This window comes from Haemorhous mexicanus, chromosome Z, assembly GCF_027477595.1.
Source record: "Haemorhous mexicanus isolate bHaeMex1 chromosome Z, bHaeMex1.pri, whole genome shotgun sequence".
In the NCBI taxonomy this organism is placed as follows: Eukaryota; Metazoa; Chordata; class Aves; order Passeriformes; family Fringillidae; genus Haemorhous; species Haemorhous mexicanus.
This window is the reverse complement of record NC_082381.1, coordinates 11588001-11604978: the sequence shown is the minus strand read 5'-3', so window position 1 is coordinate 11604978 and position 16978 is coordinate 11588001. Positions and strand designations below refer to the sequence as shown.

Genomic DNA, 16978 nt, shown 5'->3' with positions numbered 1-16978 from the left:
ACATCCTCCCACGAGGAATGCAGAGAGCAGCAGTGACCACGGATCATGAATTCCACAGGCGCCGTGTAAATATTACCTCATTTACAAAAGTAATGCAAAGAACTCTGCCGGGGACAAAATTATTACCAAGGTGAGGTTTTTATGATCCCTTGTGCAGTCACAATTTTTTCTGTACAGGCTGGTGTGGAGAGCACCACGCCAGTGAATCCAGGCAGACACAACCACACAAAATGCAGGGTTTATTTCCAAGTGCTTTAGAGCAGACTGCCCCACGCCTCCAGGCCAGATCCCAGGTGCCAGGCTCAGCTCTGAGCACAGTTCAGCATCAGCTCTCCAGGCTGTGGGGTGGGACTCCCCTCACTGGAGCGGGCAGCTCAGGCCCCAGGTGTTCATTCATGCTATCCCCAGGAATTTATTGCTGTGTTCAGGAAGACTCAGAGGGCTCCGAGGCAGCTGCAGGCTCCAGGCCTCACACCTACTGACCGTGGAATTTAAAGCTGCCGCTGCCAAAAACACTCCTTCAGAAATTCTTCACAAAGAAAGAATACAGAACTGATGTTCCACTTTTAAATCTTTATAAAAACACTTCAAGAGTCCAGTCAGGTGTTTATCTGCTCATAAAAGTTCCTAGTTAGTCTCCCTGCACAAAGAGATGCTTTAATCCAAAACATTGCAACAATTCAAAAATGTGGATGTGCTACAGGAAACACAAAATTTAAAAAAAGCCTTGTTTTTGAAATGCTAAACATTAGAAATGCAATGAAGATGAAACAGTGTTACTTAATAAAGCAACACAAGAAAATGTTAAAGTACAAAATACTGCATTTTATTGATGTTTGGGAGAGTGTTTATGCAGCTCAGTGCTGTTAGTCCCCATGACTGAAATTATTCAAAACAAAACACAGCATATCCCACTGCTTCAAAGAAGTGTTATTTTAATGCTTAAAAAAAAAAGAATCAAGAGCCAGAGATATGACCATTAAGTAAACCCTATAACAAAATATTAACATTTTAAAGGAATTACCCCAACCATCTCCCGTGTTTCTGCACTCCTCAGATGGTCAAGGTGCAAACGACACGCTGACAGGGCAGGTGCAGGGAATCCTCAGTCTCACCTGAGCAGCAGGACACGCTGCAGCCCTGACCCAGCCCCTCTCGGCTGAGGAGCATTTACCATCAGCAGAAATGCTCTGGAAGTTCATTTTAAAACCTAAGAAAGCTGAGCACAGTGCGTGTGCACCTTTGACAAGGAAGAAAGGAGACTGCAGGCAGTGTCAAGTGACAGTGGCACCAAAGAAGAGGAAATTAAAAAGAGATTTACATGATTTATGTAGAAAAAGATAAATTTCTGCTGCTTGTGTACAGCGCATTTTTAAAAAATTAATTTTAAGTTAGCTTTTTAAATGTATGGGGGAAAAGTACTTTTATGACACTAGCTTAAGTGTATTTGATGAGGACATTTTACAGAATGTGAGCCAGCCGTGCCCTGGCAGCCAGGAGGGCCAGTCACACCCTGGGGGTGTCAGCAGCAGGGTGAGGGAGGATTGTCCTGCTCTGCTCTGCTCTGGGGCAGCCTCACCTCAAGTGCTGGGGCACTTTTGAGCACCACCACAGCAAAGACATTAAGCTGTTCAGAGGCTGTCCAGAGGAGGCCGTGGGGCTGGGAGGGGGCTGGAGAGGAAGCTTTACGAGGAGCAGCTGAGGGCCCTTGGTTTGCTCAGCCTGGAGGAGAGGACACTGAGGTCAGACCTCACCGGGCTCTTCATCATCCTCCTGAGGAGCAGCAGAAGGGCAGGCACAGAGCTCCTCACTCTTGTGACCAGTGTCAGGACATGAGAAAACAGCTGAAGGTGAATCAGGGCAGGTTCAGGTTGGCTATCAGGAAGGGGTTTTCACCCAGAGGGTGGTCTGGCACTGAACAAGATCCCCAGGGACAGGGTCACAACCCCAAAGCTGCCTGAGGCAAAGAAGTGTCAGGCACAAGATGGGATTGTTGGGGTACCCTCTGCAAGGCCAGGAGCTGGACACAGTGATGCTGAGGGCCCCCTTCCAGCTGAGCATACTCTGTGATTCTGTGCAATATGGCAAAGGAGGATTGCTCCTGACCGAGGAGCGACGTGCTCCAAGGACAGATCCACAGCTGCAAAGGGAAGTCACTCAGTGCGCAGGGCAGGAAACTAAAGCCTGGAGATAAGAGAAAAAGACAACATGCTCACGCCATAACGGGGACCAGATGGGCTGTGGGCATCTGGAACAGAGAGATGCTGCCTTACGTGGCCAAAAAAGCCATCACAAGTTCCCTCTCCTTCAAAACAACAGACGAAGACAAGCTCTGCTCAAACCTCTGCGTATATAGAATCATAACATAGGAGATACAAACTGGTTAAAATACTGCTAGGAAAAGCACAAACAAGAGACAGTACTTCACTTACCACTTAATACTCGCTTCTACGGAAAAAAAAACCAGCCAAATATCCAGATCTTGCTGTATTAAAGTTATATGTACACCTGGCAGTCCAAAAGTTACTTGTCTGGGATTTAATTTAAGCACCTTGAATACACAGTGTCCTTTACTACAAAACAGCCAAACATACATTCATAATCCTAGAACTATTGTCATAAGTAGCGTATTTTAAAGCATTATGTCAGACAGGTGCAGCCTAAGCCATTTTTCTCTTTTAAAGGTAAGGGGTCTGCACCACCATCCTCACGTAATGCAGCAACTCGTGTTACAGTAATCATTTAAATGCTTTCACTGTTACAAAATGCTTTAGAGAGAAGGAAAAAAAAAACAGAGAAAAGAAACGCGCAGGTCAGTTTGTTGTTCTCAGACCGTGCTATTTCAGGAGACCCCCGTGCTGTCGCCCCTCTGCCCTGCAAAGGGGCTCGTGGCCGTGGGGTCACATCCCCATCCCCGCCGCGGGGTCACATCCCCATCCCGCCGCGCGGCTCCCGGCGGCGACACCCGCGAGGTAGGTACCGGATATCCCCAAAGGCAGAGCCAAGCCGTGCCGGCACCGTGGCACGCCGGTGTGCGCCCGTCCGTCCCGCCGACAGCGAGGCTCCTCCGCTCACAGCAAACTGCTGGGCAGGTTGCTGCTCTGCCACCTGAGGCAGGTGGTCTTAGAGTGTTTGTAGAGGTGGCTGGACTGGCTGAAGCGCTTGCCGCACTTGAGGCAGGCGTAGGGCTTCTCCCCCGTGTGCACGCGGATGTGCTTCTTGCAGTCCGTGAGCGTCAGGAAGGTCTTGCAGCAGATCTTGCAGGCGTACTTGCGCGCGCCCTCCACCACCAGCACGTTGTGCTCCGACAGAGCCTTCTTGCACTTGGACAGCACGTCGGCCGAGGCGCGCGTCAGCTGCGGCGGGCCCGGCTGCGACAGGTGCCCGCTCTCGAAGGACGCGCTCCCGTTCAGCATCAGCTGCGAGCCCGGCGAGCTCTCCTGCAGCTGCGAGCCCCGCACAGAGGTCACCACGGGCATTTTGGGGGCAATGCGGCGGTAGCCGGGAAAGCCGCCGGCTCCGCCTCTCACGGAGCCCATCATGGCCCGGGACAGCGAGTGCAAGCCCAGGCCTGAGCGCGGGAAATCCATGCCGAACTGCTCCGCCGCTCGGTAGCCGGAGGTCTGCACGCACGGCAGGCCCATCACATCCTGCATGGGCCTCACAAAGTGGGAGTCCGTGGGCTCGCTGAACGGGTTCTCCACGTGCGAGACGGCGGCGGAGGAGTGGCCACCGGCGGGCCCCGACTCCGGGCTCATCAGGTAAGGGGCGTCGCTGTCCATCCTGCAGTCACTGGTGGTGTTGGGAATGTTGTCGTCGTTGTTTTGGCTGGCGCCAAAGCCACCTCCTCTGCTTTTAGTCAAAAAACTTGAAATGCTGAAAGAAGACTTGTGTTCCAGGTTGTTGGACACCTCCATGATGTGGATGTCTCCCACCCTGTCGGTGCTGGACTGGGGGTCCGAGAAGCTGCGGTCGCTGCTCTCGGGACTCAGCTCTATCTTCTCCGCACTCACCACCCCTCCTTCCACCTCCACGGACTCGCTGCCCTCCGCCTGGGAGGTGACATCGCTCACCTCATCCTGAGGCTCCGGGGAGCTCAGGGGCTCAGACTTCACCACCACCCTCATGTGCTCCTTCTCATTCAGGCTGACCTCCGGATTTTCACACGGGAAGTTGCTCTTCTCAGCAGCAGCCTCCTGGTCGAAGCTGGTTTCCACCTGCGTGGCCTGGGACGCCATGGACATCTGGGAAATGTTCCCCCCGCCGTTGTCTGACTGGCTAGGCACTTGAGCATCCTCCTGAGCACCAAAAGACTGGTCGAACATGATCGTGTTGTCCTCCTGGTTATCGGTGACCGCGTCGGCCTTGGAGTTGTCCACCATCTTCAGCGAGTCGGGCGAGAAGAAATCCTCGCGCGAGTGGCCGACGGGCTGCCCGCTCTCGGCGGCGCCGTCGGCGCCGGGCTCGTCCAGGGCGGGCCGGGCGCGCTGGCGGGCGCGCTCCTCGGAGGACTGCTTGCGCTTGTGCAGGCGGCGCATGGGGAAGGCGGCGCGCTGCTCCAGCCCGCCGCGCAGCGCCGCGCCCACGGCGCCCGCCGGCTCCTCGGCGCCCTGCGCCGAGCCCAGCGCCGAGCTGACGATGCTGAGCCCCAGCTGCTGCAGCATGAAGGAGCGCTGCAGCCGCGCGCTCTGCTCCTGCGCGCGCTCGCTCGGCGGCGACAGCGGCAGCGTCCGCGTCGTCAGGTAGTGCTTGCAGGCCTTGACCACGGAGTTGAGGTGCAGGTGGGAGGCGGCCAGCAGCACGTCCATCACGTTGCTCTCGCCCAGCATGAGCGTGGAGGTGTACATCATGTCGATGAGCGCGGCGAAGGCCTCGGCCGTCACCACCTCGCTGTCCAGCTGGATCATGTTCATGCTCTGGTCGCCCTCGGCCACGGTGAAGAGCGCGCGGAAGTGCGTGCTGCAGGCGGCCAGCACCGAGCGGTGCGCCTTGAAGTGCCGGTTGCCCACCACGATGACGCAGTCGCACAGCTGCCCGTGCAGCCGCTGGTAGTTGAGCTGCTGGAAGACCTGCTCAAAGTGCCCCGGGAAATCCATGATCCTGCAAAACACAAGAGAAGCGCTGTGTGGGCCAGCAGGCTGAGCAGAGCGGGGCAGCAGCCGTGCTGTGGGCAGAGGGAAGGAACTGGGATTGCCCAGCTGCGGAGGGAAAGGCTGCAGGGTGACCTCACCACGGCCCTCCAGCTCTCAAGGGGCTACAGCAAGGGTGGGACAAGACTGTTTATGAGAGTCTGCAGGGAAGGAGAAAGGGGAGTGGGTTCAAATTGAAAGACAGAAGCAGAGCACGGGATTGTTCCCTGGCAGGGTGGGCAGGCCCTGGCACAGGGTGCCCAGCTGGATCCCTGGCAGTGCCCAGGCCACGCTGGAAACTGGGGCTGGGAGCAGCCTGGGACAGTGGAAGGTGTCCCTGCCATGGCAGGGGGTGGAACAAGACAAAGTGCCCTCCCAACCCAAACTGTTGTATGATCCTGTGGCCGAAGTCCTGGTCGGGCTGCAGTGAACCTGGCAGTGAAGACAAAATGAGACAGCTGAAAGACAAACAGTAACTGGCCTGAGTGTACCACCACCACATGGGCACAGGATCAAAGCCAGCCGTCTGGGCTGTGAAGAGCAGTGAAAGTCCAGGTTCTGCCACAGAGCTGACCTCAGCACCACGCAGCTGTGCTGGAAACAGGACAGCGTGGGTCACCTCACAGCAATGAGGAAAACACTCAATCCTGCCTTGTAAGACAGTCTGATTACAGTAACAACGTGCTGCCCTCTGACACGCTGCTCACACGGGTGGGTAACCTTCCACAGGAGCACCGGGGCTGCTGGCACGGCACGGCGCTGCAAAGCAAGACATGCAGCAGCAGGCAGGGTGGTTCCTCTCTAACTCTCATCAACAGAACATCAGTCCTGTCTTAGTGGATTCATTTCAACACTACATGGTGACCCTGGGCAATATCCCAACTTTTCCTCATGAAAAAACAGCAACGCGTAAGACCTGGTGAGATCTGTGTGCCCAAGGCACACACACAAGTTCCTGTGCTCACGTTTACTTTCCAGCAGCTACGCCACAGCATCGATGGGCACAAGACCATAAAGCAGCCAAAAAAAAGGTCACATGGCCAGAATCATACTTCTGAGGAGGGATCAAATGAAAGCCTGCTGATTCAGAAAGTCCGTGCTCAGACATGGACGGTGTGCTGCTCTTTCCTTCCTGCCCATGCCGGTGTTGGCTGGGCAGCTCCTCGCCCTGCCCGGGACATCCCACAGATCCAGCGTGTCCCTGGATGGACTCAGAACAGGGAGAGCATCACCAGGGATCACCCGGAATACTCAGCGCGGGGAAAACTGAGCAATGCAAAGCGCTTGAGAAGTCCGGCCGTTAACTGACACCCGGTGTCTCCCGCTGACGGGTGCTCTTCCCAAGACACTGCCTTGTTTTGCCCGGTTTTTCCCTTGCGCATCACCTGAACAGCCAAGGTGTGTGCCCCTCCCAGAGAGGCACCGGCACCCCAGCGCAGCATCAGCACGGGGCAACACGCACCGGGAGACTCCGCTTTGTGCCGTACACGGGACATAAAGGGGAGACCGGAGAGCCCCGGTCCCGCCCGACGCCGGGGTCACCGGTCTCCGCCTCACTGCCGCCCCCCGCCCCGCTCACCTGCGGTGTCCGTGCGGGAAGGGCCGTGCGAAGCTCGGGCTCGGGCTCGGGCCCGGGCTCGGGATTGGGCCTGGGACTGGGACTGGGACTGGGACTGGGCTCGGCCCCGGCCCCGCTCCCGCCGCTCCGGCCCCGCCCGCCCCGCCCCGCCGCGCCGACACAGCCCGTCACTTCCGGCCGCTGGCTGCGCGGGCCCTGTTCACCGCCAATCGGCGACCTCGTTACTTCTACGCCTCGGCAGAGTCTCACCTGGCCCAATTGGGGCTGAGCTTATTGCCACGACGTGAGGCAGCGGCGGAAGAGGAGGAGGAGCGGGCCAGAACCGCGCCGCGCATCCCCGCCGCACTGCCTCGCCCAGGCCTCGCCATGGCCGCCGCCACCTGGCGCTACCGCGGGGACCCCGAGGGCGAGCGGCCGGCGACGCTTGGTGAGCGGGAGCGGGTCGGGGCCGCGGGGCGGGTCACGGGCCCCCTCGGGGGTGGCGGCTGGCCCTGGATCTCACGGGGTTCCTGTCCCGCAGTGCGGTTCGCCAACGGGAGGCTGGAGCGGCCCGAGTCGCTGCGCTTCACCGTGTACCGGAACCGGGACTCGGCGCACCCCCGGAAGAGGCACCGCCGGATCCTGGTGAGGCCCGCGGGGGCTCCGGGACACCGGCCGCAGAAACACTGGTGTACAGTGATGGTTGTACACACTGAGGCAATAGCCAGATAACTGCCATGAGGGGCTAAGAGTGAAAAATGTTATTAATTACCCCCGTGCGCTGCGGGGCCCGGTACGGACCGGGCGCGGGGCCAGGCCCCGGCCCAGGAAGCTCCCGGCTGAAATCCCACCGAGCAGCTCCTGGCTTGCCCTCCCGTTGGGGTGGTAGACTCCTGGCTGTGAGGGTGGGCAGGCCCTGGCACAGGTGCCCAGAGCAGCTGGGGCTGCCCCTGGATCCCTGGCAGTGCCCAAGGCCAGGCTGGACAGGGCTGGGAGCAGTCCGGGATGGTGGGAGGTGTCCCTGCCATGGCAGGGGTGGCACTGTGAGGGCTCTTATGACCCAAACCAGCCTGGGAGTCTGAAAATCTGTGCTGAGCTCTGCAGCAGATTTTTTTTAAACAATCAGAGTTTAGGCCAGCACACTGCACAGGGTGTGTTCCAGGTGCCAGGTGTCCCTGGGCTGCAGAGGAATGTCCCTGGTCTGGGGGGCAGCTTCCCAGCTCGTGGAGGGCATCTGATAATGGAATCCAGTGTGCTCTGCTCTCTGGGAAATCTCCTCCTAAGGTGTCTGTCCAGCTCAAGTGCATCCCAAGAGGGTCTCTCAGTCGGGAGGGAGCTCAGCCTGCTATCAGAAGGTGCTTTCTGATGCTGCTCTTAATCTTTACATCTGCTGCAAACAAAGAACAAACGAGTTTGCAGCCCAAATCCCTGGGGGCAATTCACTGCAGCAGAGCACAGAAACCAGCACATTCTCATGGTGCATTGAGGTGCACCTGTGCATAGGTGCCTGGGGCACTCCTGTAGTGCTGGCAGGTGAATTCAGGCACCTGCCCATACTGGAGCTTGGATGAATCCTTGGGAACCACATTTTAGGCTGATCTATTGGGGTGGGCCCTGCAGGGCAGGTTTGCTGTGCTGATCCCTCTGCCTGGCACTGCAGATCACAGGCACTGGGGGCCCCCAGCCCTTCCCAGGAGTCTCCTGCTTTCCCCCAGCCCTTCCCAGGAGTCTCCTGCTTTCCCCCAGCCCTTCCCAGGAGCCCTCCTGCTTTCCCCCAGCCCTTCCCAGGAGCCGTCCTGCTTTCCCCCAGCCCTTCCCAGGAGCCGTCCTGCTTTCCCCCAGCCCTTCCCAGGAGCCCTCCTGCTTTCCCCCAGCCCTTCCCAGGAGCCCTCCTGCTTTCCCCCAGCCCTTCCCAGGAGCCCTCCTGCTTTCCCCCAGCCCTTCCCAGGAGCCCTCCTGCTTTCCCCCAGCCCCTCCCAGGAGCCCTCCTGCTTTCCCCCAGCCCTTCCCAGGAGCCCTCCTGCTTTCCCCCAGCCCTTCCCAGGAGCTCTCCTGCTTTCCCCCAGCCCTTCCCAGGAGCTCTCCTGCTTTCCCCCAGCCCTTCCCAGGAGCTCTCCTGCTTTCCCCCAGCCCTTCCCAGGAGCTCTCCTGCTTTCCCCCAGCCCTTCCCAGGAGCTCTCCTGCTTTCCCCCAGCCCTTCCCAGGAGCTCTCCTGCTTTCCCCCAGCCCTTCCCAGGAGCTCTCCTGCTTTCCCCCAGCCCTTCCCAGGAGCCCTCCTGCTTTCCCCCAGCCCTTCCCAGGAGCCCTCCTGCTTTCCCCCAGCCCTTCCCAGGAGCTTTCCTGCTTTCCCCCAGCCCTTCCCAGGAGCTCTCCTGCTTTCCCAGGTCTCGGAGACAGAGCGGCTCTGCTACGTGGGGCACAACTTTGGCAGCCAGGTCATGAAGTGCAACTCCCTGTGCAGGTAAGGGCCAGGAGGAGGGGCACAGGGGCTGCTCGCACACAGAGCTCCCTTCCCTTCCCTCAGGGCTCCCTCCCTGGGGCTCAGGGATTGGGCCAGGAAGCTCTGGCTGTTCATGCACACCTGGTGGGAGCTGTGGTGTGTAAATCAGACTGGTTTGAAAGTGTCTTCTGAGGTCTGGGCTGAGGATATGGAGTAGGGCAGCAGCAGGATGGAGCAGCAGTGTTACTAAGGAACTGGGATGGAGGAGCTGCCTTTATCAGCAGCTGGTCAGTGCTGAAGGGTCACTGCTGTGGGCCCTTCCAGCTGAGATGTTCTGCACAAGGACCTGGCTTCCCTCCTGCAGAGCCTCTCAAACGTGCCCACACCAGCCTCTGTTCTGCCTGAGCAGTGACCCAGCAGAGAGGGACCCTCAGATGGGGCAGTGTCCAGTGTGAGATGCTGCGGCTGAAAAATGAGCACCAAGGGTTTGTTTCTGCTCGGGTTTGGAGAGATAAATGCAGTTTAGCAAATGTGTGTGGTGCAGGAGTTAATGCAGTATTGTTTGTGGGCAGATTTAAGTGCTCCTGCCTGTGAACACTGGTGAACAGGTGAAGTGGTGGGCTGAAGTGGTGCTTGCCTGCACCTCTGGAGATTCTGAGCTCTGAGAGGAAATTTGGCTCTTGTTCAAGCTATGGCCAACAAGCCCTGGCATAGCAAAAAAAGGCAAAAGAAAATACCAGAACTCTGGCACTTACACTTCACCTAATTCAGTTCTTTCAAGACTTCTGCATTTACTCAGAGTATCAGGTCTTTCTGTTTTTCTATGTACACATGCCTTGGAGATAACTTGGTTTATCACAGCGCTGTATGTGAAGGCAGGAGAGCTGCTGGGGTGTGAGAAGACCTTGTAATTTAAATAATCTCCACTGCTCTGCCTCTCACTAATCAACTGCCCCCGTTCTCCCCAGGTACTTTGTTGGAGTGCTAGACAAGAGCTCTGGGCAGATGGATGTCTACAATGCTGAAATATTCAACATGCAGCCCCTGCTCTCAGGTGGGGGTGCTGGGAGTCACAGCTGCTGGGCTGCTCTGTCCTTCTCCTTCCTGCCTTGTTCCCTTGGCAGGCAGCAAGGACACTTCCTTCACCTGAGCGTGCTGGGAGAGGGGAGCACAGGCTGGGGGTTAGGGTGGGAGTCACTCACAGGATGTCCCTGCTCTAGTGCAGCCTTGTCTGGGTGTGTTCTGCTGAGGGAGCCCTGACACTCATCAGGAATTGGGTCCCTGAATAACAAAAAAAAGAAAAAAAAAAGCCAAAACAGTTTCATCCAGCTGGACTGGTTTTTGTCATTGAACCCAGGATAAGAACCCCAAAGATCACATCTTTTGGTAGCTGATTTTTGCCCTGTGCAGCAGGACGTGGGTTTGGCCATAGTTCATGTATTGCACCCATGGGCTTTGTAGAAAAAGCCTTTTTTATTCTAGGTTCTCATGTTTGGTGTGTCCTTTAATTAGCCAGGTCACAGGGAGGAGGTCCTGTGCCAAGTCTCAGTCCCAGGGCTAAAGGCATTCCCCTCCTGGCTGCTTCTGCCCAGGCAGAGTGACTTTTGTTGTTTTGTAGATAACGTGATGCCCGACGACACCAAGGACTACCAGACCAAGTCCTACAGGGAGAAGGTAAAGCTGAGAGCTGAGTCATGTTCTGCTGTGACTGGCTCAGGTGCCTGGCTGACAGGGGCAGGTGCTTGCCTTGGGTGTCCTGCAGGGCAAACCTGTGCAGGCCCAGCATGTCCCCGTGCCCAGGAGGCAGCACAGGCATTGCCTTGTGGTGCTTTGGGGTCCCCCGAGGCAGGAAGGAAAGATGGATCTGACTCCATGTTCTTAGAAGGCCAATTTATTATTTTATGCTATTATATTATATTAAAGAATGCTAGACTAAACTATACTGAAGAATAGAGAAAGGACACTTACAAAAGGCTTAACAAGATACTAATGAAAACCTCATGACTCTCCAGAGTCTAACCCAGCTGGACTGGGATTGGTCATTAAGTGAAAACAATTCACCAGAATGCAGTGAAACAATCTCCTGTTGGCCAACAATCTCCAAACACATTCCAAAGCAGCAAAACAGGGAGAAGCAAAGGAGATAATGATTGTTTTCATTTTCTCTGAGGCTTCTCAGCTTCCCAGGAGAAGAGATCCTGGTGAAGGGATTTTTCAGAAAATATGGCAGTGACGTTGCCTGGCTCAGGAGTGTTTTCCTGGTTTTCCTGGTTTTCCTGGTTATTTTGGGCTGGTGCCCACCCAGTGACCTCCTGCCCTCGCAGACCGGCGCATCCCGCGCCTGTGGGTTTTGCCTCATGCGGAGTCTAAAGCTCTCTTGGAGGCCGTGTCTGTGGAAGGAGCAGCAGGGTTTGTGTTCCCCGGGGTGCTCAGGGTGTTGCAGAGTGTGTTGTGCCTCGTGCAGATGGATTTGTGCATCGAGGCCTTCGGAACCAGCAAGCAGAAGCGAGCTCTGAGCTCCCGCCGCATGAACGCCGTGGGCAGCGACATCGTGAGCACGGCTGTGACAAAGGCAGCTGCAAATGTTATAGATGCCAAGGGAGTGACAGGTGAGAGGGTTCTGTCTCGGGCTGTAATCAGGACAGCCTGAAGTGCCTTTTGCTGTCTGTCCATGCCAAGTGTGGCAGGAAGAAGAGGGCTTTTCTTTAAGTGCTGAGGAAGTAGCTGGTCCAGCAGCTGAAACGGGTACATGTAGAGGAACTGCTTCTTTCTGGTCCTCCTGGACTGGGTGTTGGAGTTACCTGAGTGAGGGAAGGTCCCTGTGACATCAGTGTCCATCCTGCCTGCTTTGGAAGCTCCTGTGGGCTACGGGTTCACTGGCATAAAGGCAATGCCTTTAGCTGGTCTGAGCTCTGTGGCATGGCTGTTGCAAAGGCCTCAGAGAGTGGTGCAGCCCTGGGACACGTCACAGCACAGTGTGGTGTCACCATCCCTGGGGGCTTCCAAGCTGTGGCAGGGGAGAGCTGGGGCTGCCCTGACTCTGGACATCTGTGCAGGAGGGCAGAACAAGTTCCAGAGCACTTGTGGTGTCCTGGGAGTGTCACTGGCACAAAAGGGAGAGATGTCTGTTGACTGTAGACCTCACCACCTTTCATCCCTTTTGTTCCAGGGTGGGTATTGACTGCTCTCAGAGCTGCTTTGTGCCAAGTGGGTGTCCACTGGAACACAGGTGCCAAAACTGTGCTCTGCCCACATCTTGGTGCCCTCCTTTCCTAGATGTTTCTCTAGTCTAGAGTGGCCTTTCTAAATTTTTATGACCAGAATGTTCTTGATAGAAGTTGTAAATGTCTAAAACTCCAGTTGTGACTGAAGTAGTGTTCACCCATTTGAGTAAATTTGCTTCTAAAGGAAGGATTTGGGTTGTGTTGCTGTTCTCTGCATTTTGGCTGTCATGATCCAAGCGCTCCTGTGCCGGTTCTCTCCCCAGCTCTGATGCAGGACGTGGCCCAGGATGATGTGCAGAACATCTCTGCCTTCCTCCCGCCGTGCCACGAGGACGCCGACCGGCCGGAGCACGTGTACAAGTTTGAGGACAGTATCTTTTCTGGGCACTGGGGTTTCAGTCTCCATGAAGCCATCTGGTGTGTTGGGGGCAAGCTGAGCCCTTGTCCTCACAGGCAAGAGCTGGGGAGGTAATGCTGCCCTGGGGTTTTGGGGCTGCAGGTGCCGTGTCCTGCCCTGTTCCTGTGGAGAGCAGGATGCTCTGCCTCTGGTGGGAGCGTTCCACGGGGAGTGATGGTGAGCTGTGTTTGTGCCACAGCCTGGTAGAGGCTCCATCCCCTTGCCCTGCCCACCTCTCCTCAGGTGAGGCTGACAGAACTGCCCCGCCTGGGAGGGAGAGGCCAGGCTTGTTCTTCTCCTTAAACCCTGCCAGTCCTGTCTCCTGCCGAGTATGAGGCGCTGCGGGTGCCAGCAGCCGCCCTGGCCAGCATCACCACGGAGGAGATGGCCAAGAGGGCAGAGGAGAGAAGGTGGGGCACTGCAGTGGCCACGTCCTGGCTGAGGGGCACTGGGGCTGCTGCTGCCAGTGCCACGGCTCGGGGGCAGAGGGACATGGGATCCAGGCGTGGCAGAGCAGCCCCTGCCTCGGAGAATGTGGGGGACACTCGTGTACCCAGCAGCAAGGGCAGCTGAACTCCCCTCTCTTTCCTGCAGCCTCTGCTCCTTTGTTTTGGAGGAGCTGAAGTTCCTGCCCACTGATGAGAGGAGTAGGGACCACAAAGCCCGATGCCTCTGGTTCCTGGACATCCTCATCAAGTTCAGCCAGCAGAAAGTGATCAAGAAGAAGCGTAAGAGAGTTTTCAGCTCAAAAACACATGGTTTTGGGAATGTCTTCATCATCCTTTGCTCGCCAGCTGAGTGTGTGGATCATACCTCTGCCATACTCAGGGTCCTGCTTTTGAAGCAGCACCACACAAAACATTTCGGTTGAGATTTTCCAGACTTGCCATCCTCCTTAGAACTTGTGTTTCTTTGTGAGTCCTTGGCAGGGCTGAGGGAGGAGGAAGTGGCAAGCCTGGCTTTAAATATCTTCCTGTGTTGCTGGAGGTACAGGAGTCACCCATAGGACTTGTCTAAGGAGAATGTGGGAATGACCAAATTTGTGCTAGTAGGGACTTGCTGGTGTGGTCTCAGCTTTCACAGGGTTTGTGGCAAAAGAATACATGCATAGGTGTGTGCATTTTAGATTGTGTAGAATGGAACTGGGAGACTGCTTTTACTAAGAAAATAAAAACTGTTGGAGTTCTTTCAGGCCTAAAAAATTAAGAGGCCTAGAAATGAAGCACTGAGGTTCGTTTTGGGTTTGTTGTGTTCCTGGGAGGAGCCACTAAGTGCTGGGAGTGCTGGGGCTGACCCCAGTGGGCATTCTGCTGTCCATGCTAAGTGTCAGGGTGATACACGTGCTGCTGTGGTGGGTGGGCAGTGCAAGGTGGAGTGTGTGCTCCTCATTCCACTGCAAAGCCCCTTTCTGCCCTAGATCCAGTGGGCCCTGAATGCCCACACATCATCAGCAAGAAACTCATGAAGAATTTCACCTCGCTGACCTACAACAATGGCAGGTAAGGGTTGGTGTGTGGTGCTCTTGAGGCACAGGCGTGGCAGAGCTCGGCTTGAGGAGCCACAGACACCATCAGGAAGCCCTTAGGCTCCACATCTCACGAGTTCTCCCTCTTGCCACACAGCATCCAGAATTTAATCTCTGCATCCATGAAGGCTAAAATCACCGCTTATGTCATTGCCTTGGCTTTGCACATTAACAACTTCCAGACGGATCTCACCGTCCTGCAGAACGACCTGAAGCTCTCAGAGAGCAGGTGAGTCTTCTGTTCCTTCACACCTGCCAGGATCCTCCTGCAGAGGGACCCTGGGAGAGCTCTGGCGTGTCTCTGGACCTGGGAAGGGCTTTAATTTCCCAGGCAAGGATAGGCAGTTGTCTGTGGGTGCAGGACCTGCATTTCCCAGGAGTCACCTGGCAGCTGCAGCTGTGCTCCAGCTGTGCTCCTGTTCCTGGCCCTGCAGAGTTCATTGGATCAGGCTTTCTGGCCAAAACTTCACTTATTGTTGGGTCTTACCAAAGCCTTTGGGCACTGCTTGGTTTTCAAGCTTCTTCATTGGTTTTGATGCCACCACTTATTTTGCCCACAGTTATCCTCTATTCTTTGATCAGAAGTGGTGGATTTAGTGTTTAAGAGCAATCTGCTGTTGGTTTCCATCCATTTTCCCTTTTTCTTTCTGGGACTAAGCTTTTCCAGGAGTCCATGTTGGCTTTGGCAGTTGATGCCTGGGTTTGGGTTGTGCTGCCCTGCAGCTGGGAGCACGGGGCCTGTGGGGAAAGCATGGAGGAGGCTGGGACCTGCTGGAGCAAGCAGCAGTGCCCTGTCCTCAGAGGCTCTGCATCGCTGCCCTGGTGCTCCAGCTGCTGCCTCCAGGGCATCCCTGTGCACAGAGACACCTTGGGGGGCTCCTGGGGGTCCCTGTGGGGTCAGGCACGGGGGCTGAGCCCCCCTGATGGCATTTCTCCTGTGGGGTCAGGCACGGGGGCTGAGCCCCCCTGATGGCATTTCTCCTGTGGGGTCAGGCACGGGGGCTGAGCCCCCTGATGGCATTTCTCCTGGGGGTTCCTGTGGGGTCAGGCACGGGGGCTGAGCCCCCCTGATGGCATTTCTCCTGTGGGGTCAGGCACGGGGGCTGAGCCCCCCTGATGGCATTTCTCCTGTGGGGTCCCTGTGGGGTCAGGCACGGGGGCTGAGCCCCCCTGATGGCATTTCTCCTGTGGGGTCCCTGTGGGGTCAGGCACGGGGGCTGAGCCCCCCTGATGGCATTTCTCCTGCTTTCCAGGATCCTGGACATCGCCAAGGCGCTGCGGCTCCGGGTGTCCAAGGCCAAGGGGGTGCTGGGGCTGGAGAATGACCAGAACCACAAGCTGGGCACTCTGTCCCTGCCCCTGCCCACGCAGAAGGCACCAGAGGGACAGCGCAAGCGCAGGAAAATAAACTGAGCTGCCCAGGAGGTCAGGGGGGGACACAGCCCCTCCCTCAGGATGTCATGGGGATGCCTTCCCCTGCTGGGTTCAGGTCCAGCATCAGCCCTCACGCAGCTGAAGCCAGGCTGAGGGTTTCACCTCATTGAAATGCTTCTGTTTTTCTATTTATATAGAAAAGGCTATAATAAAACCCTTTTTTTTTCTAGTTTGTCTGAGTGGGTGTGAAATGGAGGTTGTGCTGGCGCACAGGCAGCAGTGTGAGGTGGCAGGTTTTGGTTCCTGGCCCCTCCCAGGTTCAAGGTCAGAAGCAGGGAGACAAAGAGTGTGACTTACACCTTTTTGTTTCTCTGGAGTGTCGGTGTAACCCTGTGCTCAAAAAGTGTAAAGATGCTCACAGTTTTTGTCACTTTTCCTATCCTGGCTATTTTCCTGGGGGAGGGAGAGTTCTGGGATTTGGAGCTGCTCTCACTTTCACGGAGGGCAATGAGTATGGGCTGTGGCTTCCCAGCCCTTTGCCTTTAGTCTGGTTCCTCTGAGCTCTCACTGCTGGTGGTCAGCCTCACAGCAGCTGTGTACTTAGTAAGGCTGTAGGGGTCGGGAGGGCTTGTGAGGAACAGGATCACCACCAAACTGGAGTGTGAAACAAGAGCATGGAATAGCAGAGGACATTGTCTCTCTGGGATGTTGCTGCTTCAGTCATTTGGGTTTGGTACGTCCTCTTGGATTGATGTATCTCCTGACACACCTCAAAGACCCACTTCTCACACCTGTTGTTAGCAGTGACACAAACATTCTGGGGAGGGGATCACTGCTGCTGTGGGCCTTGCAGGCTCCAAGTCATCAGTAGGGCTGGTTGAGGCTGGAAGGAGTTTCTGGAGGTCTCTGCGTCCAGTCCCCGTCCCTGCTCAACGCAGGCCCAGCAGAGCCAGGTGCCCAGCTGTGTCCAGGTGACTTTGGAGTGTCTCTGGTTGCAGAACTCCAGAAATTCACAGTGAAGCAGTTTCCCAACGTTCAGAGGCCGCCTGCTTTGACCCTGTGTGCTCATGGCCTCTGGCCCATCCCTGGGCACCTTCCCTGCAGGTCTTTACAGCCACGGACAAGGTCCCCCTGGGCCTTGCCTGCTCCAGGCTGAGTTGCCCTGGTTCCCTCACTCCCTTGCAGCAGTGATGTCCCAGCCCCTTCAGCATCTTCCTGGGCTGCCCAGTGTGTCCGTGTCTGGAACTGAGAGCCCGGAGCTGGACACAGCTGCCCAGGCTGAGCGGAGGAGGAGGAGGAGGAGCTCAGCTCTAGCTCTGCTGGCTGCTGGA

The 16978-nt window shown here is 56.5% G+C and overlaps 2 protein-coding genes across 3 annotated transcripts; one reads left to right on the top strand and one right to left on the bottom strand.

The window, feature by feature from the left end:
• Positions 1–915: 915 nt before the first annotated feature.
• ZBTB5 (zinc finger and BTB domain containing 5) lies at positions 916–6839 on the bottom strand. Its single transcript, XM_059873904.1, has 2 exons — positions 6709–6839; positions 916–5100 (listed from the first exon to the last, which is right to left on the bottom strand). Exon 2 carries the CDS (start codon positions 5094–5096, stop codon positions 3072–3074), a length of 2025 nt encoding a protein of 674 aa, XP_059729887.1. The 5' UTR covers positions 5097–5100; positions 6709–6839; the 3' UTR covers positions 916–3071.
• Positions 6840–6933: 94 nt separating this feature from the next.
• Positions 6934–15876, top strand: POLR1E (RNA polymerase I subunit E). 2 transcript variants are annotated; one of them, XM_059873922.1, is made up of 12 exons: positions 6934–7135; positions 7229–7332; positions 9042–9148; positions 10096–10181; positions 10746–10801; positions 11592–11736; positions 12615–12722; positions 13062–13158; positions 13343–13476; positions 14166–14247; positions 14371–14502; positions 15527–15876. In XM_059873922.1, exons 1-12 carry the CDS (start codon positions 7075–7077, stop codon positions 15684–15686), a joined length of 1272 nt encoding a protein of 423 aa, XP_059729905.1. In that variant the 5' UTR covers positions 6934–7074; the 3' UTR covers positions 15687–15876. The 2 variants fall into 2 exon arrangements, with proteins under 2 accessions (XP_059729905.1, XP_059729907.1); XM_059873924.1 differs by having other exon boundaries at positions 6979–7135; positions 9072–9148.
• Positions 15877–16978: the final 1102 nt, after the last annotated feature.